General features: G+C 58.6%; 1 protein-coding gene and 1 long non-coding RNA gene across 6 annotated transcripts; one reads left to right on the top strand and one right to left on the bottom strand.

Moving 5' to 3' along the window:
* Positions 1 to 1937: 1937 nt before the first annotated feature.
* On the bottom strand, positions 1938 to 9623 carry LOC120875199. Of its 2 annotated transcripts, XR_005723861.1 has the most exons (3): positions 9573 to 9623; positions 8751 to 8813; positions 1938 to 2544 (listed from the first exon to the last, which is right to left on the bottom strand). It is a non-coding gene; the product is annotated as an uncharacterized LOC120875199 (long non-coding RNA). The 2 variants fall into 2 exon arrangements; XR_005723860.1 differs by lacking the exon at positions 9573 to 9623 and having other exon boundaries at positions 8751 to 8938.
* A 243-nt stretch (positions 9624 to 9866) lies between these two features.
* On the top strand, positions 9867 to 23387 carry SLC25A29 (solute carrier family 25 member 29). Of its 4 annotated transcripts, none has more exons than XM_040256934.1 (4): positions 9867 to 10171; positions 15989 to 16032; positions 20884 to 20967; positions 21681 to 23387. In XM_040256934.1, exons 1-4 carry the CDS (start codon positions 10138 to 10140, stop codon positions 22413 to 22415), a joined length of 897 nt encoding a protein of 298 aa, XP_040112868.1. In that variant the 5' UTR covers positions 9867 to 10137; the 3' UTR covers positions 22416 to 23387. The 4 variants fall into 4 exon arrangements, with proteins under 4 accessions (XP_040112868.1, XP_040112870.1, XP_040112869.1 ...); XM_040256936.1 differs by lacking the exon at positions 9867 to 10171 and adding an exon at positions 18945 to 19014; XM_040256935.1 differs by lacking the exons at positions 9867 to 10171; positions 15989 to 16032 and adding an exon at positions 18027 to 19014.
* Positions 23388 to 26089: the final 2702 nt, after the last annotated feature.

Below are 26089 nucleotides of genomic sequence, written 5' to 3' on the forward strand. Positions count from 1 at the left end.
ACCCCACCCCCAACCACACCCCCCAACCATACCCCCTAACCACACCCCCCATCCATACCCCCAAACACCTCCCAACCATGCCCCCAACCATCCCAACCACTCCCCAACCATCCCCCAACCATCCTCCCAATCATCCCAAGAATCCCCCAACCATCCCCCGGCCCATACCTCCCACCCACGCCACAAACACTTTGTGCCTACTGCATGCCACATCCTAGGCACCGGGCCACTTCAATAAACACAGCAGTAAACACAGGCAAAAGTCCCTTCCTTGTGGATCTTATGATTCAGGGGAGGAGACAGACAACCAACACAAAAAATAATCTAAATAATGAGTCTGCCAGAGAGCAGCCTGTGCCAGTGAGAGTCAGAGCAGGCGGGGCTGGGATGGGGCTGTGAGGGCAGCCCTAGAGGTGGCGTTTCAGACGAGCATGCTTTCTCGGTCACTGTCGCCAAGTTTCACGCGCCCTTTGCCTCCTGAACAAACATGTCCAAGCCACCTTCACCTCCTCACTGTAGAGGCTGCCCCATGCAGGTCTGAACACGCCCCCAGCTCCAAGCTGCTGGCAGGCAGGGCCGTGCTGCATCTGTCTCTGAGGCCACAGTGCCCGGCCCGCGGTAGGCACCCTGGGGGGAGTGGATGAATAAATGCGTGAAAAAAATGAGTCAGTGAGTGGATGGGTGGATGGACAGACAGATGGTCAGAAGGACTGACAGACGGAACGACAGACAGAAGGATGGAAACGTGGGTGGATGCAAGTGGGTGGGTAGATGCTGGATGATGGTTGGACAGACAGATGGATGAACCCAGGGCAGAGTCATCTGCTGGCACCTGACCCAGGACACAGCAAGGAAGCCCCCTGGTGGCAGGTGGGCAGGGGTTTGGACTCAGGAGGGGTTGTGGCTCAACCCCCGCATGGTTTGGGGAAGACAACGGGTGGCTGTCTCAGCCTGGATTTGGCTCCTGGCTCCACCCCTCCCAGCTGTGTGACCTTGGGCCAGTGGTTCGAGCTTTCTGAGTCTTGCATGCATGGCAGGAGTCAGAGCCCAGGGCACCCGCTGGGGCCACCCCGAAGGGTCACTGTTCCAAGCAGCAAGGTCGGCTTTTGGCTTTTGGCTTCCTCCTCCAACAGCGGGGCCTCACCCCATGCGGCCCCAGGAGGCCCAAGGGAGGAATTCTGAGCCATCCTGTAGGGGGAGACAGACAGGGCACAGATACCAGGGGCCCCCGGGACAAGGGGAAGTGGGGCCCAGGCCTCACCGGCCATGGTGGCGGGGGTTGGCGGGGGAGCTGCAGGCCGAGGTGGCGCGGAGGAACCTGATATCCTAAAAGGTGTGCTTATGCTTTATAACAAGAGGGGTAACTTCAAGTTACTAACAAGACAGCCAGACCAAAGAGACGCAGCCAGCATTGAGGCTAAGGCCCCGCCTCCCGGCGGGACGCAGGCAGACACCTCTTTTTTCACTATTTTGTGACTTGTTGCCTTTCCTTCTTAACCCATCTGGGATGCCATGCACCTGGGGACTCACTCCCCCTGTGCGTCCACAGTGCTCATGGGGTGGACCAGGAGGCTGACCCAGACTGCCTGGGCGTGGCCCTCACCCTGAGGGTCTCTCTGTGAGGTCCCCTGGGGCCTTAGTGTCCTTGTCTGTAAAATGGCAGCTCTGTTGTCATCCACCCGTAAGGCTCTGGGAGGACTAAAGGGTCAGCAGGCCCTAGGGTCCTGGAGCCATACCTGTAGCTCTGAGTATCACCATTGTGGGATTTCACGGGAGGCCCAGGGGTTAAGACTCCCTACGCAGGGTGAGCACAGGTTCTATCCCTGCTTGGGAAACGAACATCCCACATGCCGCATGGCGCAACCGAAATGAATAAATATCACTGTTACGATGTAACTTGCAGGTGATGTCAAGAACAGGCAAGTGGGATATGCCTGTAAAATACAGAAAGTGCTCCAGGAATTATGCTTCGAGGCCTTTGTGTTTCAGTGGGTACGTTCTCAGGGGGGAGTTCTCTGGGTCAGACACCCCTGAATGATTCCCATCTGTCTCCTTCTTTTTGGCTGGCCTGGGTCTTTGCTGTTGAGCCCAGGCTTTCTCTAGTTGCGGCCTAGTGGGGGTGACTCTCTCTGTGGTGTCTTCCCATTGCGCTGGCTCCTCTTGCTGTGGGGCACCGGCTCCAGGCGCACAGGCTCCGTAGGTGAGGCTCACGGGCTTACTGCCCTGCGGCTTGCGGGATCTTCCTGGACCAGGAACCTAACTCGGGTCCTCTGCATTGGCAGGCAGATTCTTAGCCACTAGACCACCAGGGAAACCCACCTGAACTACTTTTACCCAAGCACTTTGCCATTTTGGCAGGATTTGGAAGGGAAGGGGTGGGGGCAGTGGGGCTTCCAGGCCATGAGTCCAGACTGGGACACTGGGCCAGCTCCAGAGAGGGGCATTTCCAAAAAATGAGGCTCCTTGGCAAGACTTGGATGAGTTCAGGAGACTCCGGAGTCTTCCTGGCTCACTCTGTGACACTCTAAGCCTCCGTCTCTTCATCTGTAAAATGGGACAGGAGACAAATTTATACGCTCAGGGGCTTGACGCCTGCCACGCTCTACCTGCATCCCACAACCCCCGCCCCGGGTGCTGCAGACCACGCAGCCACAGGCGGGAGCTGAGGCTGCACTCACCTTCAACTGGGGGAGCATCTCTGGGGTGTGACTGGTTTGCAAGGTGGATGACCGCCCACCTCAGACCTCCCAGACACCCTGGCCTCCCTCTTACATCCTGAGGGGTTAGGGCCCTGGCTCCCAGGGTCTCAGGGTCGCAAAGCATACAACAGGGCGTCCCCAGCCTATGCCTCCACTGGGCCAACGGGGCCAACAGGAAGGGCTGCCCTCAGCTCCCCCACCCCCATGCCCCTCAGGAGCAGTGTCTTCATGTCTGAGCTCAGCACAGAGCTCCAGGCCCCTGGAGCCACCCCTGTGTTACACACGAGGACACCACAGGCCAGAGAGCAGCAGTGACAATTAGGGGAAGACCTGGAATTTGAGCCCAGCGCTGCCACGGGGGCCACTGATTAATGTGACCCCGAGACTCAGTTTTCCTATCTGCAAACAGGGGCGACAGCCACCTGAAGCAGGGCTAACGCAGGTAAGGACTGTGGGGGCTCCCCAGCACTGGTCATCTGACGGAGCAGAAGCGACCCTTGGAGTGCCAGCCAGCAGCCTCAGGCCTGGGCCAGCGGTCAGGTGCCTCCAGCCCTGCCCTGTCCCCACCCACTCCCTGGCCCGTCTCTTCCATTCCCAGATGCCCAAGCCGTAACCTAAGCCCTTCCAGTCACTTCGTGCAGCCCCTCCTGTTTTCCAGGCCCCTGTGACCCCTTCAGCAATGCACAGGAGGCATCCTGGGGGCCCACTGGCTGGGAGGTTCTCTCCAGGACAAGGTAACCTCTGACACCAGGAGACCCAAGGCCCCGGAGGGTGGAACTCAGGAATGAGGCTCTGGTCAAGGCAGGGCCTGAGGCCTATCTGATCTGCTGATCTGGGAAGGGAAGCTATTGACCGCTGTCAATAATTCATTCCTTCATTCCAGCACACATCTTCTTGTGCAAACCCCACACAGGGATCCAACAAAGCTTGAGAGGCTTGCCCAGCCTCCCTGCAGCCCTGGCCTGCCTAGGGAGTACATTCTTTCTCTGGTACTGCCCGGAGAAATTATCCCCATGCGGAGAAGCATCTGACACCAAACGCATTGTCTCACAAGTTCTGCGGGACTCGGGACCAGCGCAGACGTGTGGCTCTGGCTCAGGGGCTCTCATGCTGTGGCCATCTGAAGCCATCTGGGGGTGCTGGAGGAACCCCCCTCCAGAGTGACACACAGGGCTGTCGGCCGGAGGCCTCAGTTCCTGGCCTCATGAACCTCCCCACAGGACTGCCCGCACATCTGCACAAGAGGCCCAACGTCCCCCGCAGTCAGGAGTCCCAGAGAGAGCAAGGGGAAGGCCATAGGGCCTTCATGCAGCCATGGTGCTCCTGAAGGGGGAGACCCCAATCGCAGGCAGAACTGGAGCGCCCGCCGGGGGGTGGGGGGGCATTCCCAGCATGGCCAAGACCCACAGGCGCGCAGCACCAGGTAAGTCTGAGTAGATTGTCGGGATTGGGGGAGGCGCCTGGAACACCCCGGCTAGAGCATGTGGCCCTGGCTCATTGGCGCGGGCACAGCACGTCCAGCAGAAGCGGTGGCCTGGTGGGGCAGAGGCTGGGGAAGGATGGGAGGCTGGGACAAAGTGTCACAGAGCCAGCTGGGAAGCAAAGACAGGCACTTCTTTTTTATCTTTTATTTTCTTTGCTACACCGTGCAGCATGCGGAATCTTAGTTCCCTGACCAGGGATGGAACCCGGCACACTTTAATAGGAAGTGCCTGAGGGCAGGTTCACCAAGGACCAACCCCTACACACACACACACCTAAAGAGTTCATCTGGGAGGTAAGCCTGCCCCCCCAACCCCCGCCGGGGGCAAGGCACAGGAACCAAGGGTCAGGCACCCAAGGGGCCCGAAGACGGGGCTGTGGTGGGGGCTCCAGGGGTCAGAGCCCAAAGCAACAGGACGGGAGATCGTGGCGTGGGCAGAGGGGTCCATGCCCCCTGCTGGGCCACGGATGACTGCCCGAGGCTGGGCCGTCAGGACTGAGGAAGCCATAGGAGGAAGGAGGAACACAGAGCTAGGGAAGGCCTGTCCCACCAGAGGGGCTCTGGAAGGGGAAACTGGGGCTTGGATTCCGAGAACCACAGCAGGCTCCTGGGTTCCAGGAGGCCCTTCTCTCAGCCCTCTCTCTGTCCCCTCCAGCGCTCCCCAGGGCACCCGCCTGCCATCCCATCACACATTCCCTGCCCGGGGCAGCACCCTGCCCACTCCCACCCTGCTGCCAAATGCACCCACAAGGCCTCACCCTGCTGCCCCAACCCTGGCCCCGGGCAGGGGCACACTGCCCTGGGTGCCCGCTCACGCTGCCCGACAGCCCCAGAGTATCTGCTGGTCCAGGCATCCCCCCACCATGACAGCGGGTGCCCCCAGAGGGCACTGCCCCAGGGGCCTGACTCCACGAGGCCCGTGAGCAGCAAGCACACCCCGTGTCCGCGCTTGGCCGAGCCTCTCTGCCCTGACCAGTCGAGCCAACCCCAGCTGGGGCCCACCCCTGTGGCCTTCCGGGTCTGGGGCAGCCCGGGCAGATCCCTTTAACTCTATTTTTACGCAGAAGCACTGTGCATCTATTTTTATCACGCCCCTTCTTGAGTTTCTGGCCATCTCTCCCTCTGGCCGGAGCCTCCCTCACTTCGGCCTCTCAGCCCACCCCCTCCACGGCCAAGTGCGTGCCGAGCGAGGCCACACCCGCCCTGGGGACTTGGCCCCAGGGACCATGGTGACTGCATCCAACTGAATGAAGGTGCCAGAAACCTGCACGGCGTGGTGGCCCCTTTGGGGCTGACGAAACTCAACTGAGAGACATGAACTCTGCAAAATCCACCCAACAGGAGAATGCTGAGCATCTCAGACTTGGGAGGGGCCACCACGACAGGGACTAGCTATCCCCAGGGGTCTCAGGCCCTCCCCGCTTTGAGGCACAGAGCCGACTTACTCACCAGGGAGGCTGAGTCACTCCTAGAGTGGACCAGACCTGAGGCCAGAGGGACATCCAGACAGAAGCCGTTTATCCGCTGGGAGAAAGACCCTAGGGCGGAGCCAGCTCATCAGCACCTAGTGCTGGGTCCAAGTGGACCCCCTGGCACAAAGCCCCACCCCACCGTGTTCCTTGCAGGAGGGCCAGGAGGGCTGCAAGTGGAGACGAAAGCAAAACTGAGCCAGAGATCCCTGAACCTGTCCTGGGAGACGGTCTCCATCCCTGAAGAGGCAGGTTTCAATGCAGGTTTTACCCCCACCTGCTCCCTGAGACCAAGGTGGGGCCTTGAAATCTGCACTTTTAGCTGTCTCCTGGGAGACTCCAATCCCAGAGGTCTGGGGGGACCCGTGGCCACAGGGCAGGACAGTCCAGAGCCCAGGTCCCCTCACCCAGGGCTGCCTGCTCACCCCCTGCTGTGTGCCAGGCCCTGTTTAGTGCTACTTAAAGATGATAAGGTCCTGGCCTGGTGGAGCAAACACTAGAGAGGAACAGAGGTGTTAAGCATTTAGAGGAACGGGCAGTCATTCTAGGAGCTGGGGGACAACAGGGCAGGGGGTGGGGTGGGGGGCTCCACAGCCATGCCCCTTTAGAGGAGCTGAGAGTTGAGCAGGGACTTAAGCCCTGGAGAGGACTATGCCAGGCTGGGGAGAGGAGCGACCCCCTCCTCAGGGACAAAGCCAGTGCAAAGGCCCTGGGGCAGAATGAGCTCGCACTTGTGAGGGTTCAACCAGGTACCTCGGGCTCTGAGCCTGGGTTTTATTCCAAGTTGGGGGTGTGGGAGGCAGTTAACAGCCCCATCCTCCCCACCGGTCTGTGCCCAGGAGCTTTGGAACCTGTTCCAGTGGCTCCCATCCTAAAACTACATCTGCCCTGGCTCCCAGGCCCGCCCTGCCCACCCTCCAGCTGAGCCCAACTCCCCACAAGGTCTACACAGGGGGTGCCTCAGACCACCCCCTAACCCACTGGCCCTGAGACATCTCGAGCTCCAGCCTTGCTCCCCACCCAACCCCGGGGGCCAAATAACCTCCCACCACTGAATTCAGTAGATTCCAGGGTGAGAGAGAGACTGCTGTTACTAATTTTCCCACACCCAATCTGTCTTGTGTCAGGAATTACCAACGCCCTGCAAAACAAAATCTCTGCCACACGCTCTCGGTGACCTGGCCTGATCCCTGATGCCCTGTGGCATGTTTCCCCTTCTTGCTGTCCCCCTACTGCTCTGGCCTTGGGCCCCTCCCACTTCTTAAAGGCTAGGGTCTGAGCACCCCCTGCAAGGTGGCCTCCCCTGGGAGGGTAGGAGGGTCCTGGGGCCCTGTGGAACATGAGAAGTTTGAAAAAGCAAACTGTGCTGTAATCTTCTCAGGAAATGAAGCAGAACAGATATGGACCCCAGCGGCTGATGTATGACGCAGGCCCATTGCCTACAAACTCATTTCCTTGGCTAAGGCGTCTTCATTTCTCTCGGGTCTCCCTGCCAGCTGCGTGGGAGGCCCTGGAGACCAGGGAGGTGGGTCTGCCCTGTGCCCACTCCAGGTGCAGAGCACCACCCAAGTGAATGACTGATTCTCAGGCAGCAGGAATAACTTTTTTTTTAAATGCATGTTTGTTTTTTTTTACTTGGTGGTGTTAGGTCCTAGTTGCAACTCTCAGGATCCTTCGAGGCACACGGGCTCTCTAATTGCAGCGTGCCAACTTGCTTGCCCGTGGCATGTGGGATCTTAGTTCCCCCATCAGGGATCGAACCTGTGTCCCCTGGGTCGCAAGGTGGATTTCTAACCAGTGGAACCACCAAGAAGTCCTTGCATGATTCTTTAGGGAGGGGCGGCTTTCAGGGTAGTCTCGTGGTTTAGTAAGCCAGCAGTACACACATCCCAGTGACCCCAGCCCCTAGCAGTGCCTGCCTTCACCCCTTCCTCACTGCCTCCCCAAATGCTGTTTCCAGCAGACTCTGGGATGCACAGGCACCTGCCCTGGGGTGTTCCCGGTTGGAGGTTGACCCCCGGCACCCACTGTGGGCACACCTGCCCCAGAGCCCACCCCTCTACTGCTCACCACTTGCTGGACCTCTGTCCCCAAACCCAACAAGCCTCAGCCTGAACATTGGCTCCCCGAGTCCAGACCCTCTCCAAGTCCTCCCTGCAGGGTGCACAGCTCACCGCCTGCCTGACTTGCAGGATCCAGAATCCATCCCACCGATGATACCTCCGCGGATCCCCCACCTGGATGCCTGCAGGGTCTGCCCAAATGCAGCTTTCCCCAAGGAGCTTTCTAAATACTGAGTGCTTATGCGTACCAGGCTGTTGGGCTGGCCCAAGGACAGGAGTCAGGGCTCATGCAAGCTGCCGCAAGCACATTAACTTAAAGGCATTTGTGTTCTCTTTGTCTCCTTATTAATCAGTCCATAAGAATTTTCTGACTTACTGCCCTGTTAAGGTTCTTGACTCTCCTCGCAAACCTCCAAAAACAGATATGGAGGCTGCAGGCATCTGTGCTTTCCCTCTTGAGGCCTCAGCAACCCAGGGACTCCTGTTCCTAGAGGTGAGTCACCCGGATGTAGGTTGTCCAGTTTAATCTCCGTGACCTCGAGGCCTCCGGCCAACTCCCACCTGGGTTTTGGTCTGGGCTTCTCCTAGGGCCCACACGCTTTCCTGGCTCATGAGTCTTGTCAGAGGCTGGTGATGTTCAAACCCAGGCCTCCAGACCCCTAGTTCAGGGCCCACCAGCCATCACAAGCACTGGACTAGGAGTCAGCAGACCTGGGTTTGGGTCTCAGATCAGTGGATGTTCTCTTTAGATTCTAAGAGTAAAAGGAAGTCATGCAGAACCATCGGATTTAGAGTGGCCTCTGCTCACCACGACAGTTAACGCACCTGACAGGCATCCCCTAGTAGCAAGTATATATAATCTTTAAAACCTGTCCGTAAGGTATATATCCATGGTAACCTCCTTGTCGATTTCAGAAATAGTAACATGCAAATAAAAGAACTGTGCGATCTGCAACCGGAAACACCGGACTGTTTGTCCTGATTGCAAGAGCGTTAAGGAAGTTGGGCGAAGGCCTGAAGTTGTCATCTGACTCACGATGAGGGAGAAAGCGCCCGGCCAAACCGAGTCCCAACCGGACAGTCCGGACTTCACGAGGAGCTGGAGAAGGGCAAGTGGGAGTCTCTGACCCGGACGCTCCCCAGGGAGGGGTCCGTGGCTGCGGCCAATCCCAGGGATGGGGGAAAGCGGACGCGGAGCAGAGTCGGATTCTGCTCTTGCTTAACCCACCCCCACCTCCTGCCGCCCAGCTACCTGCGTAAACCGGAGCCCAGCGCCCTCCCTCTTGGCCTTCTCACATTCCCTCCCTTCCGCCAGGCGGTCCAGGCCCCCGAGGCCTTCCAGAGCCGCGGCTTCGTGACCGCCCCCTCTGGCCACACCGCGCCCGATCTGGCCTCTCTCGCCCCGCGGCTCCAGGACGAGTCCAGGAACCTCCCCTCCGCACAGCTTTCCACGGCTCCAGCAAGTTTGCGCCACGAGGTCCTGGCCACGCCCTTCGCGCCGTGGGCCAGGAGGCCGCGAGCCCCAGGCCCACCGGCCGGAGGGCGCACAGACAAGGGGCGTGGGGGTGAAGACTCCCCCGAAGGGGCGTTCCACCGCTCGAGGAGTGTTACAATTAGTGTTCCAGCCTGCAGGCCTTGGAGGGTCCCGGCGCTCCACCTCCGTTAACCGCGGCGCGTCCCACCATTATGCAAGCAAGGACCCTGAGCTTGGGCGGTGGAGTTGGGATCTGAACCCAGGCCCCAAGGATCCCAGGCTTCCGGTCCAGAGCGAGGGCACGCCACCCGCCGCCCCGCTGATCAGCGTCACGCACGCCGGGAAGTTCCCAGGCCGCGCCGGCCCGGAGCTCCCCGCACGCACCGGGCCCTCCGTCCGGCCGCGGCGGCGCACTCCCGGCTTCCTCTCCGCCCGGGGCGGCGCGGGCGGGCGCACGAAGCGCATTCTTTGTCTGCAGCGCCTCCGCGCCTCCCCCGCGCCGCCGGCCGGCTACGTGGCCCCGCCCCGCCCGCACCCTAGGTCCGCCCAGGTTCGCCCGGCCAATAAAGCGCCGCGGCGGCGCGCGGGGCCCGGGGCGTTGTCCGCGCCTCGCCCGCCCATTGGCTGAGCTCTGAACCCCGCCCGAGCCCCGGCCGGCCGGCCCGAGGGGCGGGACGCGCGGCCCGAGGTGAGGGACCACGGGCGGCGCACGGATAGCAAAGGCCGGCGAGCCGGCCACCGAGGGACAAGCGCCCGGCAAGGAGTCGCGCGCTGAGCCGCAGCCGCCGCTGCCGCCAGACCCCAGCCTGCGCGGGGCTCCGTGCCAGAAGGCAGCGGACAGGCCGAGTCCCAGCCCAGCAAAGCAGGGAGGGCCCCCGACGGCGACCAGCCCGGCGAGGGGCCAGCGAAGGAGGACCCGGAGGAAGGCGGCTTCACCCGAGACCCGGCAATGGCGCTCGACTTTCTGGCTGGATGCGCTGGGGGTAAGGTATTGGGCGGGTCCTGCCCGGGCGCGCGCGGGGGCCGGGGACGCCCGGTGCCTGGGGACGAGGCGTCCAGCCTGGGAGGCCAGCTCACCTGCGACCTCTCGGCCCCGTGGCTTGCCCTGTGGCTGAGATTTCCTCCTCTGTAAGATGGGTTAGCTGTGCTCCTGTTTCACGGGATTCTTGTGGGCGTGAATTGACATCAGGCCCGGAGGGCCCCTAGGGCGCTGTCCACCAAGGCAACTGTCTTTTAAGTCTTTCGCAGCACGTTCGGACGAGCGATCTGGGGCTCGGGGGTATTACCGTGGCTGCCAGGGGACCGCCAGAAGGATGCCCCACCACCCTCCTCGCCGAGGCCAGCGGACGGCGAGGCTCCGAGCCCATCTCCCTCACGCCGTTCCCCAGCCTGCGCGGACCCGGAGCACGGTTCCCCTCCCCGGGCCCAAGAAGTTTGAAACTGGCTCCACCTCGTCTCCCGCAGCCTTGTGGGTGGGGTTGGGCCGGGGGCCACCGGACGACCCCCTAGTGAGATGGCCTAAAAGGCGTGGGCCTGACCCCAGGCGCCTAGTCACGCCTTGGCGCTCCGCCCCCTTCCTGCGCGGTTTTTCTGGGGAACAGACTGGGGCGGGGCGGGGGGGGGGACCGCGGGGAGCCGTGAAAGTGAAAGTCGCTCAGTCTTGTCCGACTCTTGGCAACCCCATGACCTATACAGTCCACGGGATTCTCCAGACCAGAACACTGGAGTGGGTAGCCATTCCCTTCTCCAGGGGATCTTCCCAACCCAGGGATCGAACCCAGGTCTCCCACATTGCAGGCGGATTGTTTACCAGCTGAACCACCAGGGAAGCCCCTGGGAGCGGGCAGAGTAGGCCTGAATCGTCGCAGGATCTAGGTCTTGGGCTTATGCGTGCTTGTCCCCTATGTGGGGCACCTTCCCTGAGGCCGGGCTGCCCCACAGCGCTGAGGCCCTGTGTCCCGCCCCCCCTGCGGACCTTGAGTCCGCGTTCTGTCTGGGCTTGCTGTGGCCTGCCTGTGGGCATCGGGCACTGGCACTTCCCTCTTTGGCCTTTAGTGTCTCTGTTTTTTCTTGTAGAGTTAATTTATTCAACAGGTATTCTCTGGGAGCCAGGTTTAGCTGTCAGGGACTCAGCAAGCTGACAGAAGTGCCAGAGGACTGGCTGAGTATCCCCAGGCCCTGCCCAGGCTCTGACACTGGGCGCTTGTCTCCTCCAGCAGGTCACCTACCCACCGGTGACTCTAATAAAGCTCTCAGCTATCTGCCCGCCAGCGGCTCCCTGGAGGAAGAGAAGTGTGGAGAGCAGCCTTAGGCACATAAACCCCTGTGGTGCTGGCTTCCTGAGAGGAGGAGGCTGATGCATAAGGGAGTGTGCTGGGAAGTGACCCAGACGGTTACCCAATCAGGCCTCCAGGCTCCAGAGCTTTCCGCACGTTTCTTCCAAGCCCAGGTGCCAGAGGAGACAGGAGGGGCCGACCTCCGTGGACCAAGCTGTCAGTTTCGCCCTTTCCATCGCCTCTCCGCTATTCCCTCCCCCACCTCCAGGGACCTCCCCTTGCGTCCTGCCACCAGGCTGTGGGCTCCTCCGGGGTGGGGGGTGGGCAGACCCTTCTCTTCCCCACCCCCAGTGGGTGCTCAGTCCCAGGGCCAAGGCCCCTTCGCAGCTTCTTGAGGAGTGTGGGTTCTTACCCCAGAAAAGCAGGATCCCTTCTGTATTCACACAGATGTACTGGGAGCCGTGGGGTTTGGGGCGGGAACACTCTTGGTAAAGTCAGACCCATCCCTCCAGACACACACGGTCAAGTCACCCTGGGCTCTTGCTCACCAGGGCCCCTGCCCATCCTCACGACGCCCACCTGGGAGAGATCCTAGCCGGGTCCTGGGTTGGGGAGCAGAAGGTACTCCACGGCCGCCAGACCTGTGGTCCTACCTGGGTCCAAGTGGACGCCTGGGGCTAGAGGTGTCTGTGCTTCCCCCATGGTGTGCACGGAGATGGGCGAGGGTAGAAGGGACCCTCTCTCCTGGTGTTACTTGACCCAGGAGAAACCTAGGCCCTGAAAAGTGCAAGGGGGCCGCCAGGCTCGTCCCTTCCCCCAGCCTCAAGGCGCTAGGGACAGTGACCTGACTGTGTCCCAGGCTCACCTTTCAGAGCAGAGGGGCCGTCCAGGAACCATGTTCGGGTGGCACCCCGAGCCTGGGCCCCAGAGGTTGCCTGGTTTCCTTGGGTTTGAGTTCCTCACCGGCTGGAAGCTCAGGGCAGGTGCAGGCTGTAGGCTGTGTTTCTGCCACCGGGAGGAAGGAGGGTAGATCCCTTCTGATTGGCTGCGTGTGAACCACGTGTCCAACCTCGCCCTCTGGGAGGCAGGGTGGGGTCTTGATTGACAGCAGCCCTGAGGCCTTGCAGGGGACTGGGTTAGAAGGGTCCCAGTACCCACTTCCACTCCCCCAAGAACTAGAATTTCAAATTCAGAAAATTAAAAACGTGAAATGAAAACGGGGTTGGGTCTCAAACGATCAAAACAAAGTGTGTCTTGAAGACCAGAAACACAAAGGTGGAAGAGCTGAGGGGAAAAAAAAGACAGGCTTGCAGTATCTTTTCACCCACCTGCGAACATCAGGGGTTCCAGAAGGAGGAAGAGCTCTGGAGGCGATGAGTATGATGAATAAATAATAGTGGAAATTTTCTCTGATCAGGAGTCTGCTGAGTGAAAGGGCTGAGGGCGTACCAGGCAGAGTTCTTTAAAGAAAAAAAGACACATCCTTGGTATCTCCTGGTGATATTCCCCAAATCTACAGATTAAAATCTCAGCAGCTCTCTGACAGAATAAATAAATTATTGACAAAGGTGAACAGACAGGCTGCCCGCGGATTTCTCATCTGGGGTGCTGGAAACCAGAAGATTCGTGGCCGTGTCCAGAGGCAATGACCTGGGCTCAGTCCTCGAAAGAGCTCAGGACTGTCGTCCCTGATGGCATTAAAGAAACAGGTTTTGCAGATGAGCCGGAGTACAGATGTGTTACATCTGAGGGTCGTAATCAAGAGAGGCTCCAGCGATGAGTGTAGAGACCCCGAGATGGAATAGCCCTGAGGCTCGTAGGTTTTGGAGGTGAAGGTCAGTGGAAGATGGGCAGGGTTGGAGTGTGCTTGGGGCTAAGGGGGGGCAGTAGGGGGCGGAGAAGGCCTCCTACTCTCTCCTCGTGGTGGGGCGCTGATAGTTCTTAACCCTGTTTCTACATGTGGGTTCCCTGATAGCTCAGTCGGTAAAGAATCTGCCTGCAATACAGCAGACCCTGGTTCAATTCCTGGGTTGGGAAGATCCCCTGGAGACGGGAAAGGCTACCCACTCCAGTATTCTGACCTGGAAAATTCCATAAACTGTATAGTCCATGCGGTCACAGACAGTTGGACACGATTGAGCAACTTTCACTTTCACATGCAGGTTATGAGTGTTCCAAAGCAGAGGTAACTCTTAAACTTACAAATGAACAAGCAGAAAGGAGATAAATAGTAGTTTGCCTAAACCCACAAAAATGTGGAAAGCAAAGGGATCGTACCCATAAAATAAGACGGAACTGTGTCAGATCTCTTGGTTTATCAAAACCTGAAGCTGCTTCAGACCAGGGTAGAAACCAAAACCCAGCTCTAGTTTGTTTATGGTACATCTAAAAGTGGTAAGACGGAGTTGAAAATTAGGAACGTCACCAAACTATACCGGATACTCATGGCCAAAAGTAAAGCAGAATTGGCAAAGCTAGTATCAAATAAGGTGGACTTTAAGGTCTGAGGGCTTCCCTTGTGGCTCAGCTGGTAAAGACTCTGCCACAATGCAGGAGACCTGGGTTTGATCCCTGGGTTGGGAAGATCCCCTGGAGAAGGGAAAGGCTACCCACTCTAGTATTCTGGCCTGGAAAATTCCATGGACTGTATAGTCCACAAGTTCATAAAGAGTCGGACATGATTGAGTGATTTTCACTTTTAAGGTCTGAAGCATTAAACAAGGTGAAGATAACATTATATAAGGATTAAAAATACAATATGTGAAGGAGCATAATAACTCCTATTTACTTGTGGACATCCACTAACGGGGTAACCAGCTCTGATGGGGAGCAGGAGAGATGAGTGGTTAAGAAGGATGGCTCCAGGCCCAGAAAGTTTGGGTCCAGATCTCGGCTCCACCACTTACTGTGTGGTGTGGACATATATCACTTTTCTGTGCCTCAGTTTCCTCATCTGTAAAATGGGCTAATGGTCCTTTATATACATAAGAGGGAGAGTTGGTACACATACAAAGCTAAGAATGGTAACCAGCAGGTAGAAACATGACTGTGACTCAATGAATATTAGCCTGTTGAATTGCTATATTATACATTGAAATATAGCAATAATTACAGTAATAAATCACCAATGCAATGGACATTAACTCAGGCAAACTTCAGGAGATGGTAAGGGACAGGGAAGCCTGGCATGCTGCAGTCCATGGGGTCACAAAGAGTCAGACACGACTGGGCGACTGAACACCAACTTAGCAATAAAAGCAGCGCTGCCAGACGTACACACGTGCAGTTCCAGGGAGGACAGCATGGGAGTCAGTGGGGCAGTTCCCTGACCTCTCAGCCTCACTGTCCTTCCGTGAAGTGGTCTAACAAGACTGTGATTCACGGGGATGTTTGTAGCTCACACAGCACACAGGACTGACAGGTGCTCGTAAGCCATTTGGGGTGGCGGGAGGGGGGGGGCGTGTCCTTTTTGGGGAGGGCGAATCTTTACAGGTCCTAGACTGATAGATAAGCAAGCGAACAGAGTCATGGGCTGCCACCCTGGGCACAACGTGGCTCCCGTGCAGGGCAGGGGAGCGGTCAGCCAGCAGCTGTGATGCCTCATGTCCGGGTCAGCAGTGTGGGACTGGGGGCAGCCCTGGGGAGGTTTAACTCTCAGTCCTGTACAAGTGCAGAGAGTAAGGCTCAGACGCTGAGTCCTTTGTGAGCTCAGCCAGCTGGTAAATGACAGAGGGAAGATTCAAAGCTGGGTAAGGGGCTGACCCCAAGTCCAGAACCCCTGGAGCGCCCGACCACGCCAGGCATTTGGAGCGAAGGGAACATTGAGAAATGGCATCGACAGCCTCCCAGGGGGCACCTTCTCTCTCTTTTTTTAACTTTTCATTTTATGTTGGAGTATAGCTGATTAACAGTGTTGTAAGAGTATCACATGGACAGTGAAGGGACTCAGCCATACATATCCATGTACCCATTCTCCCCCAAACCCCCCTCCCATCCAGGTTGCCATATAACATTGAGCAAAGGTCCCTGTGCTGTACGGGCGGTCCTTGTTGGTTATCCATTTAAATACAGCAGTGTGTGTACATAGCCATCCCAAACTCCCTAACCATCCCTTCCGCTCACCCTTCCCTCCGGCAACCCCGAGTGCATTCTCTAAGTCTGGGAGTCTGTTTTGTAAGGAAGTTTATTTGTATCATTTCCTTTTAGATTCCACACAGAGGGGAAGTCATACAGTATTTCTCCTTCTCTGTCTCACTTCACTCAGTGTGACACTCTAGGTCCACCATGTTGCTGCTGCACCAAGGGGCACCTTCTGTTGTCCCCTGCAATGGGCAGCCGGGTGGAGAGAGTCACCAGCTTTGAGTCTGACAGATCCTGTCTTGGCCTTGGGATGGCCACCCTCTCCTCGCCCCACCCCAAGGATCAAGGGGCCCCCGGGATGTGGCAGGCACATCCTTGCTGGATGCACGCCCCGCCCGGCGGTCTCTGGGGCGTCTGGGTCACAGGCTGTCCTTCCTCCCCCAGGTGTGGCAGGCGTGCTGGTGGGACACCCGTTTGACACGGTCAAGGTGAGTCTCATCGCCATTTTATCCTCAGGCCGTGGGGGAGGTGCAGACATTGGAGGGAAGCTTGCAGGGTTGGGGCGGCGGGGTACCCCTTTCTGGTGACCATCTCAGGAGCCCCTCAAGGTCCTCCCACAGGTCAGAAGGTAGAATCAGGCCTCTCCCTGACGCCCAGGCAAGCAGGGGCCTGTCCAACGGGCCAGCCTGGCCTTTCCTCCCGGTCTGTTCCTCCATCTCCCAGCTGGGGCTGAACTTGGGAGGTCCGTTCTGACGCTTGATGGGGGGGCCGCCCAGAGCGGGGGCATCCACCCTGTCCTCACCCAGAACGCCTCCAGACTGCTTCCTGCAGGCAAGGATTCAGAGAGGATTACAGAGAAATCACACATCAGCCTCTCCCGTGACTGCGACCTCCCCAGAGTGGTGGGCCTCACGGCTGACACATTGCCCAGGCATTTCCTGGGAGGCTGCAGAGTACAGCTCCAGGGAGGCGCCCCGCTCGCCGCTCCGCGAGCCCATTCCTCCGCAGTGCCGGTCCCGGGTTCCCCGATGTCTCAGTGGAAACCAAGAGAGTCTGCATTCCCAGTTAGAAACTCCCAAATAAGATCTGCCCTCTGTTGTTGGGGGTTTTATCCTTAAACTAGCCAAGGCATGCCCCTTCCTTGCGGGCTTCCCTGGAGCCCGGTGAACTGCAAGCAGTGGGCCCTAGGCCAGATGCTATAGCCCGCTGAACCCTGAACTTGGCTCCTCTTCCTTCAGGGGCGAGGGTGGAGCAAAGACAAGGATGTCACCTGTAGGCAGGTTTGAGAGACCGCCGTCTCCTCCTTTTTCAGGAACCCAGGTGTCCCTGGGCCGAGAACAGGTCCTGTGAAGTAGGGCTGCATTCCCTCCAGCACAGGCGTGAGGGCCCTGCCCTGAGCACTGTGCTCTGACCTTACAGTGTTCTGTCCCAGGCACTCCTTGGTTGCCCAGTGGTTAGGACTCTGCGCTTTCACTGCTGTGGGCCGGGGCCCCATCCCTGACTGGGGAACTGAGATCCCCCAAGCCACTCCAAAAACAAACAAAAAGAGGTCTCTCTCTGGGCTGTGCGTAGCTAGCTCCAGGCTCCCTGGCAGCCCACCTGCCGGTCACTTTACCCCCTGACCTGCACAGTCAGGGGCTGGCGAGATTTCCCGAGGCCTTTGGGCCCAGCACTCAGCAGTGTGGTTTGTGCTGGATTGACTTGTTAGTTCCGAAGGGCATGGGATTCCTTCTATCCCAGAAGGCAAGGCTAGGCTTTCTTGCCACGCAGTGGCCCCTGAGTCCCTCCAGGGCTGGGGGAGCCTGTCCCCACGGTGCCGTGGTCCTGTGCTGTGCGTGCCTCTCAAAGCTGCATCTAGCCAAGAAGTGTCTCTGATTCACTTCCTCTGCCCAGCTCTGCAGAGGCCTCTCTGAGCTTGGACTCAGCCAGGGCTTCTTGGGGCGCCAACCCTCCCGTCCCACCCCAGGTCAGTCCCTCCAGGCTGGGGACCACTTTGTTCTGGTGCCTCCAGCTTCCTCTGAGCTCCTGAGCCATGGCCAGCGCCCCAGGAGTAGCCTGAGCTCAGGAACCTCTCCACCGCTGGGTTCCTGCCCTGCCCCACCTTACCTGGACCCTGGAGGTGGTCTTTGAGGAAATCCATTTGTAACTGTTTCTGTTTTTGCCACTGCGGCCCACCAGCCTCACCTCTGCGCAAACCTATCTTTAAAAAGCCCAGCCTTTTATTTCGAAGGGGAAAAATAACCCACCCCTAGCAAGTCCCCACTGTCACTCAAGCTCGTGACCCTTCTTGTCCACACCCCCCCATGCACTCAGACACTGTGACCTTGTTCTGATTGGAGGTAGAGATGCTCAGCTCATTTTCTTTTTCCTGGCTGTTTTGCATTTTAAAAGTTAAGCATTCTTGGGACTTCCCCGGTGGTCCAGTGGCTAAGCGTCTAACCCAAGGGGCCTGGGTTTGATCCCTGGTCAGGGAACTAGATCCCACATGCCACAACTAAGACCTGGCACAGCCAAATAAATAAATATTGAAAAATAATAATAAGCATTCTCAGTCAAAGAAAACTGGAAAACGCTGTTGTTTTTTTTTAATGTGTTTTGATTAAAACACATACATACACACTTTTTTTGGTTGGCTTTCTATTACGAAAGTAATGTAGGGTGTAAAAGAATGTTCACCATAACAGACACATATAAACAAACAAAACAAAAACAAAACTAGTCCTTTATGTAACCTTCCCCCCGACCCTTGTTAATGATTTCTACCAGAAAACAGACATGCGCACAGGCCCATGTATATTCCTGGTTTTTGGCAAAAGTGGGATTTACCCACCAGCCTCGCAAGTGGTCCTGCCACTGAAGCACACACCTGGGAGGAGAAACGAGGCGCCCCCCACTGGAACCCCCTTCCTCTCCTAACACCTCCGGCCTCCCCTCTTCCAGGCGGCCAGCACCCTAACTCTCATCCACGGTCCAGTTTTCCCTCCTTATAAACCTCATGAACTTGGACCTGGGCTTCCGAACGGGTGAGGGGACACCCACGTTGCAGTTCCATCCACACCATCTCGTGACTGCGACCTTGGCAGTGTGTCCCCCCAGGTCCTTGGAACTGAAATTTGAATCCAAAACGTGGCTCACCTCTGTGGCGCCCAGAACCGCAGCCACTGCCTTCGGACACATCGCCTCCACACGCGTTTCTCTGGGCAGGTCGTCTTCCGGCCTGTGGACGTCACGGGATGTGGCAGTCCCCAGGGGCGCGGCGTCTGAGCCCTCTCTCACCAGGGAGCAGCCGCCCCGGGCAGGGGCGGGGGCGGGGCGGCCGGGGGCTGGCCTTGGGGGTCCCGGGCCTGGATGTGATGTTGAAATTTTGTGTTGCTTTAACTGCCTTTACTTTCTGAGCTAGGGGCTGTCTCCGTCCATAGCAAAATGTAACTTTGTTGTAGATGAGCATAAGCCTCATCCCGGAGAGCCTAGTAAGTACAGACCAGGTGAACCCAACGCTTCTCTACTCTGTCCAAACCAGGCCCCTGGCCTGGCCCCGCCCCACCACCCCACCCACCAGACTGCCCCCCCAGACTGGCCCGGGCAGGGAGGGTATGAAACGAGCCTGGGTCCAAGCACAGGTCCCGGGGTGGGGGCCTGGGGGCTGATTGAGAAAAAGTAGCCCCATCTCGATCAGGGGTTCTTTATGCGGGATCTCCCAGCCCTGGTGGGGGGAAGCTGGGAGCCTCCTGGGGTTGGTGTGTAAATGACCAACTTTTCCAGGGGTGGGTCTGTCAATCCTCCAATGAGATCCTGCTACCCGCAAGTGTTAAAAACCTCAACTCTAGATTCTGTAAGACTCGGGCCACATTTTACCCCAGAATCCCAGATGGTGGGTGCCCATCCCAGCCCCCAGGGGTCAGACACAAAGGGGAGATCCCCTGCGGCCTCTTGTGAGATCCGAGCTGGCCCGAACCTGGGCGTGAAAACAAGTCCAGCCTGATAAGGTGTCACTGGGGTGTCTGAAAGTCTGACCCACAGAGGGCAGGGCCCAGCTCCATTTCACATCATCTCTGCTGACACGGCCTCCTTGATGCCGGCATCAGGGTCCACAGGAGGAAAAGCCAGTCCTCCAGAGAACCCCGGACGTCGAAGGGGAAGTGGGAAACTTCCCATTACAGAAGCAACCCGAGGCAGAGCTCACCGTGTTAAGATGCCCTCGGTGTCCTTGAGTGGCTCTGCTTTTCTCCTCCAAGCTGGCAGCCAGGGTGGGAGGGGTGCTGGGGTGGGCAGCGGCCTCTCAGAGTGGTGGCCGCCAGCACTGAGGTCCCCGTGTCCAGGCGTGAGGTTTCTTTTTTGCTTCCAACACATTTTTTTTTCTGTAAGTGCATTAGCCAGCACCCTCAACCCCACCCTGACTCCGACCAACACAGCCACTCATGTCCCTGGAGAGGACAGCCTTGACCAAGTTGCAGGATCTCTCTGAGCCTCAGCCTTCCCATCTTTGAAACAGGAGTGACCCCAACCCCACTTTGGCCAGTGATCACGACAGAGCCCCTCTCCACTGCCCCGCACGGAGGGGCGCTCACACCATGGCCAGGGTTGTAGTGGGGATCATGTCTGAGTCAGAGCTGAGCCCAGGGCTGAACCTAGCTCACCCACCTCCCCCAGACACAGGAAGAAAAGATGCTCCTGCTCTGACCCTGGGGTATGAGTATCAAGGACTGTGATAAGCTCTCTGTGGACAGAGTGCTTTCACAGCGAGGTTCTGGGCTGCCGGGGTCCGAGGGCCCCCGAGCTGCTGACGTGGTCCCAAGGAGGCGGCCAGCGGCTCTCCAGTCGCTGCTTTACTAACTCATGACCACTGCCCTCCCCAGGGGCCACCGGCAGAAACCAAGGGGAAGGCCCACAAGGCCCAAGGCTCCTCACCAATAGCACCCAGTGGGCATTCCCAGCCCCAACGCGGAGAGTGTGGTGGGGTGTTAAGCCTGGACACCCCTTGGCTATCAGCCAGGACTTGCTTCCGGGACAGTGGGAGGTCTCGGGAGATGCCTTAGGCCCCACCGTCAGTACATCGTTCGGAGATAGTGAACAGGGGTCTTAAGGACCCCCACCCCTCTGCAGCTGGCTGTCTCCGTGACTGTTTGTCCACGGACAGCCCTCCCTAAAAATGGCGCAGACACCCAGCCTCCCTCCCTGGGATTCCAAAAGCCACAGAAAGCTCCCTGGCTCCCTGCCTCATGGGTCCAACCTCAGGCCCCCTGGCGAGAGTCTCCCCGGGGGTTCTGCGTGCCGGCCCCAGAGAGCTGGGCACTCTGACTCCACGCGGCCATCTTACTTACACTGGCCCCTCCTTCCAGGTGCGGCTTCAGGTCCAGAGCGTGGAGAAGCCCCAGTACCGAGGGACCTTGCACTGCTTCCAGGCCATCATCAAGCAGGAGAGCGTGAGTGCCTGGGGCCCGTGGAGGTGGGGGGGGGCGCCGGCCTCAGCATTGCCTCTTCCTTGCTGCGGGCCTGGACCACGGGGGCTTTCCTGACAGCTCAGCTGGTAAAGAATCCACCTGCAATGCTGGAAACCCCAGTTCGATCCCTGGGTCAGGAAGATCCGCTGGAGAAGGGAAAGGCTCTCCACTCCAGCATTCTTGGGCTTCCCTGGTGACTCAGCTGGTAAAGAATCCACCTGCAATGCGGGAGACCTGGGTTTGACCCCTGAGTTGGGAAGATCCCCTGGAGAAGGGAACGGCTACCCACTCCAGTATTCCAGCCTGGAGAATTCCATGGACTGCAGTCCATGGGGTCGAAAAGAGTGGGACACCCCTGAGCCACTTTCACTTTCACTTTCTTTCACTGGACCACAGGAGGTGGAGCAGGGCACACCGCCTCTGCGATGCTGTGCTCCCTGGAGCACAGAGCCAGGAGAGGAGGCAGTGGGCAACTCCAGGGCACATCCATACTTTGGAAACAGGAGGGCGGGCATGTCCAGGCCTCTCAGATTGAGAACCTGGGTTCTGATCAAATTCTGCTTGATCCTCATGAGCAGCTGAGGTGGGCCGGGGCAGCCACCACCTGCATGGAGGGTCCCCGGGGGAGGTGGGCTTGGGCAGCTCTATAGACTCCAAGCGGGAGCGCACCTGATGCCTCTCCGTGCGCCCCGCAGGTGTTGGGCCTGTACCGCGGCCTGGGGTCGCCGCTCCTGGGGCTGACCTTCATCAATGCGCTGGTGTTCGGCATGCAGGGCAACACCCTGCGGGCGCTGGGCCGGGACTCGCCGCTGAACCAGTTCCTGGCAGGCGCGGCGGCCGGGGCCATCCAGTGCGTCATCTGCTGCCCCATGGAGCTGGCCAAGACTCGGCTGCAGCTGCAGGAGGCGGGCCCGGCGCGCACCTACCGCGGGCCCCTGGACTGCCTGGCGCAGATCTACCGGCGGGAGGGCCTGCGCGGCGTCAACCGGGGCATGGCGTCCACGCTGCTGCGCGAGACCCCCAGCTTCGGCGTCTACTTCCTCACCTACGACGTGCTGACGCGCACACTGGGCTGTGAGCCAGGCGACCGCCTGCTGGTGCCCAAGCTGCTGCTGGCGGGCGGCATGTCAGGCATCGCGTCCTGGCTCTCCACCTACCCCGTGGACGTGGTCAAGTCGCGGCTGCAGGCCGACGGGCTGCAGGGCGCGCCGCGCTACCGGGGCATCGTCGACTGCGTGCAGCAGAGCTACCGCGAAGAGGGCTGGCGCGTGTTCACGCGAGGGCTGGCCTCCACGCTGCTGCGCGCCTTCCCGGTCAACGCCGCCACCTTCGCCACCGTCACCGTGGTGCTCAGCTACTCACGCGGCGAGGAGGCCCGGCTCGAAGGCGATGCTGGGTCCGCCGCCCTGGCCCAGCCCTCCAGCCTGTGATGCCCCCACCCCACCTTCACCGGGGCGGTTTTTCCAAAACGCAGCCCAGACTCTTCCAGAACTGTAAATGGGTCCCCCACCGACCGCCCTGCCTCAGACACCCAAGACCCCATGGACGGTGGGCTCAGTCAGACCTGGGTTGAATTTCACTCCTCAGCTGGGTGGGCCTTGGCTACAGTATTTGACCTCCTTGGTTTTTCTCCACTGCAAAATGGGGAGCCTGTTCCCCGTGTTGTACTGTCAGGAAGCTCAGAGATGCTGCCTGTGAGATGCACCCAGCCTGGCACTGTTACTGGCTTCTGGAGTCTTCCAGAAGCCCAGCCAACACTCCAACCCTTCCCTCGGATCCTGCCCACACCTCGGGGTGGGGGTGGGGGTGGGGTGGGGGTGGGGCCGTCTCTGAAGACCCACCAATGGGCTTGCCAGGGACTCATTAATTCTGAACTCCTCCACCTGGCAGAGCTCCAGGGATACTTCTAGGCCACCTGTCTGGTCTGCGTTAGGGACAGAGGGGCAGCTCCGGGCCTTCTGGGGTCCCAGAACTGAACCCTCTGCCAGCACACCCCAGCTTCTCCAAGGTGCAAGGCTGGGAATACCCCTACCCCTGCCACTCCCACTGGAGGGTAACCCGGGGACTACTAAAAAGCCATGGAACCTTCTGGAAGTTCCACATGAGCTTAGGAGCTGGGGTGGGGGAGCAGGCACAGGTCAGTGGAAGGGGAGATCTCCACAGTTAAACAAAGCCATGGCAAGGGGGAGTCTTTCTCTGGGCCTCAGGCTGCCCATCTGTAAAATGGGGACATGACGCAGCTGATGTCTGTGGCTCAGGCCCACTGCCAACAGCCGGGGTTCCCCGAGGTTTGCAGAGGGGTCGGCAGGGAGAACCTGTGGGATCCCTGAGCCCTGGGAAATGGTGTCTTTCCCAGGCAGTCAGTCTCAATGCTGTGTTCCTGTGAGTCCAGGCAGGGCCTGTAAGTGGGCACAGGTCTGACCAGTTTGGGACCCTCCAGGCCAAAGGACATCTGCACCCACATGACCGGGGCTGTCACTAGAAACCAGCCGGTGGTGTGAGCTCTGGCAGCTGGGTACAGCTGGCACATTGTGGCTGTGAGACCAGACAGGGAAGCGAATACTTTTGCACAAGTTGGAGGTGACTGGCCCTACTCCTGGGAGGCGGGCTGTGCTCAAGGAAGCCAGGATGACCCTCCCCCCAATCCCTCCACCCCCTACCCCCACCCCCATGCGGCAACATCGTTGTGCAGAAACCTCCACGGGAATAAAGTGCTCTTTGTTTTTTTAAGAGTGAGGTTTCATTTTTGTATCACAGAAGAAGGAGGTTCACCCCCACCCCCTCACTGGAGTCAGAGGGGCCAGTTTGGTGGTTGGCCTGACCTGGGCTAGCGACAGGGCACCTCCAGACCCTCAGTTTCCTCATCTACAAAATGGAGCTAATGGAGGCTTGAGAGGCGGACTGAGCGAAGGCGTGAGGGGCTGGGTGCAGCCTCAGCCAGGCAGTGAGCATGTCTCCGTGTCTGTTGTGACCCAGGGAGGGGAGGCCCGGTCCCTGCCCAGTAGGAGGGTAGGCAGGGCAGGAGCTGTGTGCCTTGAGCTCTCTGGAAGGACTGAGTGGGAGGGCTCCAGAATCCGGAGGAGAGAAGGGTGGAGCAGAGCTCAGCGGGGAGGATGGACTTGTCCTTCTAAGCTTGGACCTAGACTAACCTAAGGATCACTGAGGGCTTCCTGAAGGAGGCCTCTTGTGCCAGAGGGGTGTCTTCCTGTCCGCCCATGCCCACCTCTGCTCAGCCTCCCAGATTCAATCTGGGCCACCCTGGGTCTCCACAGCTCTGAGCCTGGAGACTCCTTCCAACCGCTGAGCCAAAAACCTCTGCCCCCCAGCAGAGGAGAGAAGCGATCTGGAGAGAGAGGCCCAGGTCCCCCCAGGAGCACTCCAGGGCTCCTTTGCCCTTACACCCTGCCGATCCCCCGTACCAGCCTGTGACGTCAGGCTTGTCTGCAGTCCCAGGACAGGATGGTAGGGAGGAGCTGGCTGATGACCCCAGGCCGGGTGTTCTCAGACAGGTTAACCCAGGAGGGCCCCCACGCCCCAGTCCTCGGCAGCGGCTCCTTCCCCAGTGAGGTCCTGCTGCCTCTCATTTTTCTTTCCTCTGAAAGAGACCAGGCAGAGGCTAAAGGCAGGGTCCTCGCTCCCACCCTTGCTGCTGCTGCTACTGCTAAGTTGCTTCAGTCGTGTCCAACTCTGTGTGATCCCGTAGATGGCAGCCCACCAGCCTCCCCCATCTCTGGGATTCTCCAGGCAAGAACACTGGAGTGAGTTGCCATTTCCTTCTCCAATGGATGAAAGTGAGAAGTGAAAGTGAAGTCATTCAGTTGTGTCCGACTCTTAGAGACCCCATGGACTGCAGCCCACCAGGCTCCTCCATCCCTGGGATTTTCCAGGCAAGAGCACTGGGGTGGGGTGCCACTGCCTTCTCCACCCTTGCTGCCAATGGTTAAACAGCAAGTCAGGTGAGAGGAGGGTTTAGGAGGGGTGTTGGGTTTACACGGGTCTTTTGACATTTTGTTTTCTCCCTGATCTGAATTTTATTTATTTCCTTACTAACGTGGTAAAAAGTAAAAAATGCAAGCGGAACCCAGGCTGTGCAGTGAGGAGGAAGACCTGGCTCCTGCCTCTTCCTGGCTGTGCGTCCCTCCCGGGGCGTTTCGGGCAGGTCCCAGCACTCGGGAACATCCTCTCTCCTGGGGCAAAGCCTGGCGCAGGTGCTGACCGTTCAGTTCTTCACTGTCTTCAGCCAGCAGTTATCTTGGAGACTGGAGATTGTAGCAGTTTCCACGGCTGCCGTAACAGTGGCCCACAGACCGCGTGGCTAGAACCACAGGCATTTATTCTCTTAGCTTCTGGAGGCCAGAAGTGTGAAATTCAGGCGTCAGCAGTGTCGGTTGCTTCTGGAGGGCCTGAGCAGAGAGATTCATCGACTCAATGGACATGAGTTTGAGCAAGCTCCTTGAGCAATCTCTCCTGGCCTCTTCCAGCACCTGGTGGCCGGCAGCCCTTGGCGTGTAGGCACGTTGCTGCAGTCTCCACCTCCGTCCTCAAGTCGCCTGTTCCCCTGTGGGTCTGTTCTCTTTGTTGCTTTCTTGCCTGCACCACCTGGCTTGCAGAATCTTAGTTCCCTGACGGGGATCGAACCCGGGCACCCCAGCAGTGAAAGCCTGAAATCTTAACCACTGGACTTTCGGAGAATTTCCCTGTCCTCTTCTCAGGAGGACATCAAGCGTTGGCTTAAGGACCCACCTACTCCAGGATGACCTAACTAATAACACTTGCAAAGACCATTGTCAAATAAGGTCACATTCACAGGCACCGGGGGTGAGGAGCTCACTGTGTCTTTCCTGAGGACTCAATTCAACCCACAACAGACATCTTTGCTTATCAGTGTGTTCCAACTGGCCACGTTTTTGTTAACAGCTGCATGGCATTTCATCCGGTGACCATTCCTTACTTTATTCTTCCAGCTACAACAAAGGTCTGTCTAGTCAAAGCTATGGTTTTTCCAGTAGTCATGTGTGGATGTGAGAATTGGACTATAAAGAAGGCTGAGCCCCGAAGAGTTGAAGCTTTTGAACTGTGGTGTTGGAGAAGACTCTTGAGAGTC

The sequence above is a fragment of the Oryx dammah genome, unplaced genomic scaffold, assembly GCF_014754425.2.
Source record: "Oryx dammah isolate SB20612 unplaced genomic scaffold, SCBI_Odam_1.1 HiC_scaffold_16, whole genome shotgun sequence".
NCBI lineage: Eukaryota > Metazoa > Chordata > Mammalia > Artiodactyla > Bovidae > Oryx > Oryx dammah.

Excerpts from the sequence above, each read along its gene's own strand:
- SLC25A29 (XM_040256933.1), top strand. The coding sequence starts at position 20,764 with ATGGGTCCAACCTCAGGCCCCCTGGCGAGAGTCTCCCCGGGGGTTCTG. Across the intron at positions 20,968-21,680 it reads CCATCATCAAGCAGGAGAGC|GTGTTGGGCCTGTACCGCGG; the intron begins GTGAGTGCCTGG and ends TGCGCCCCGCAG.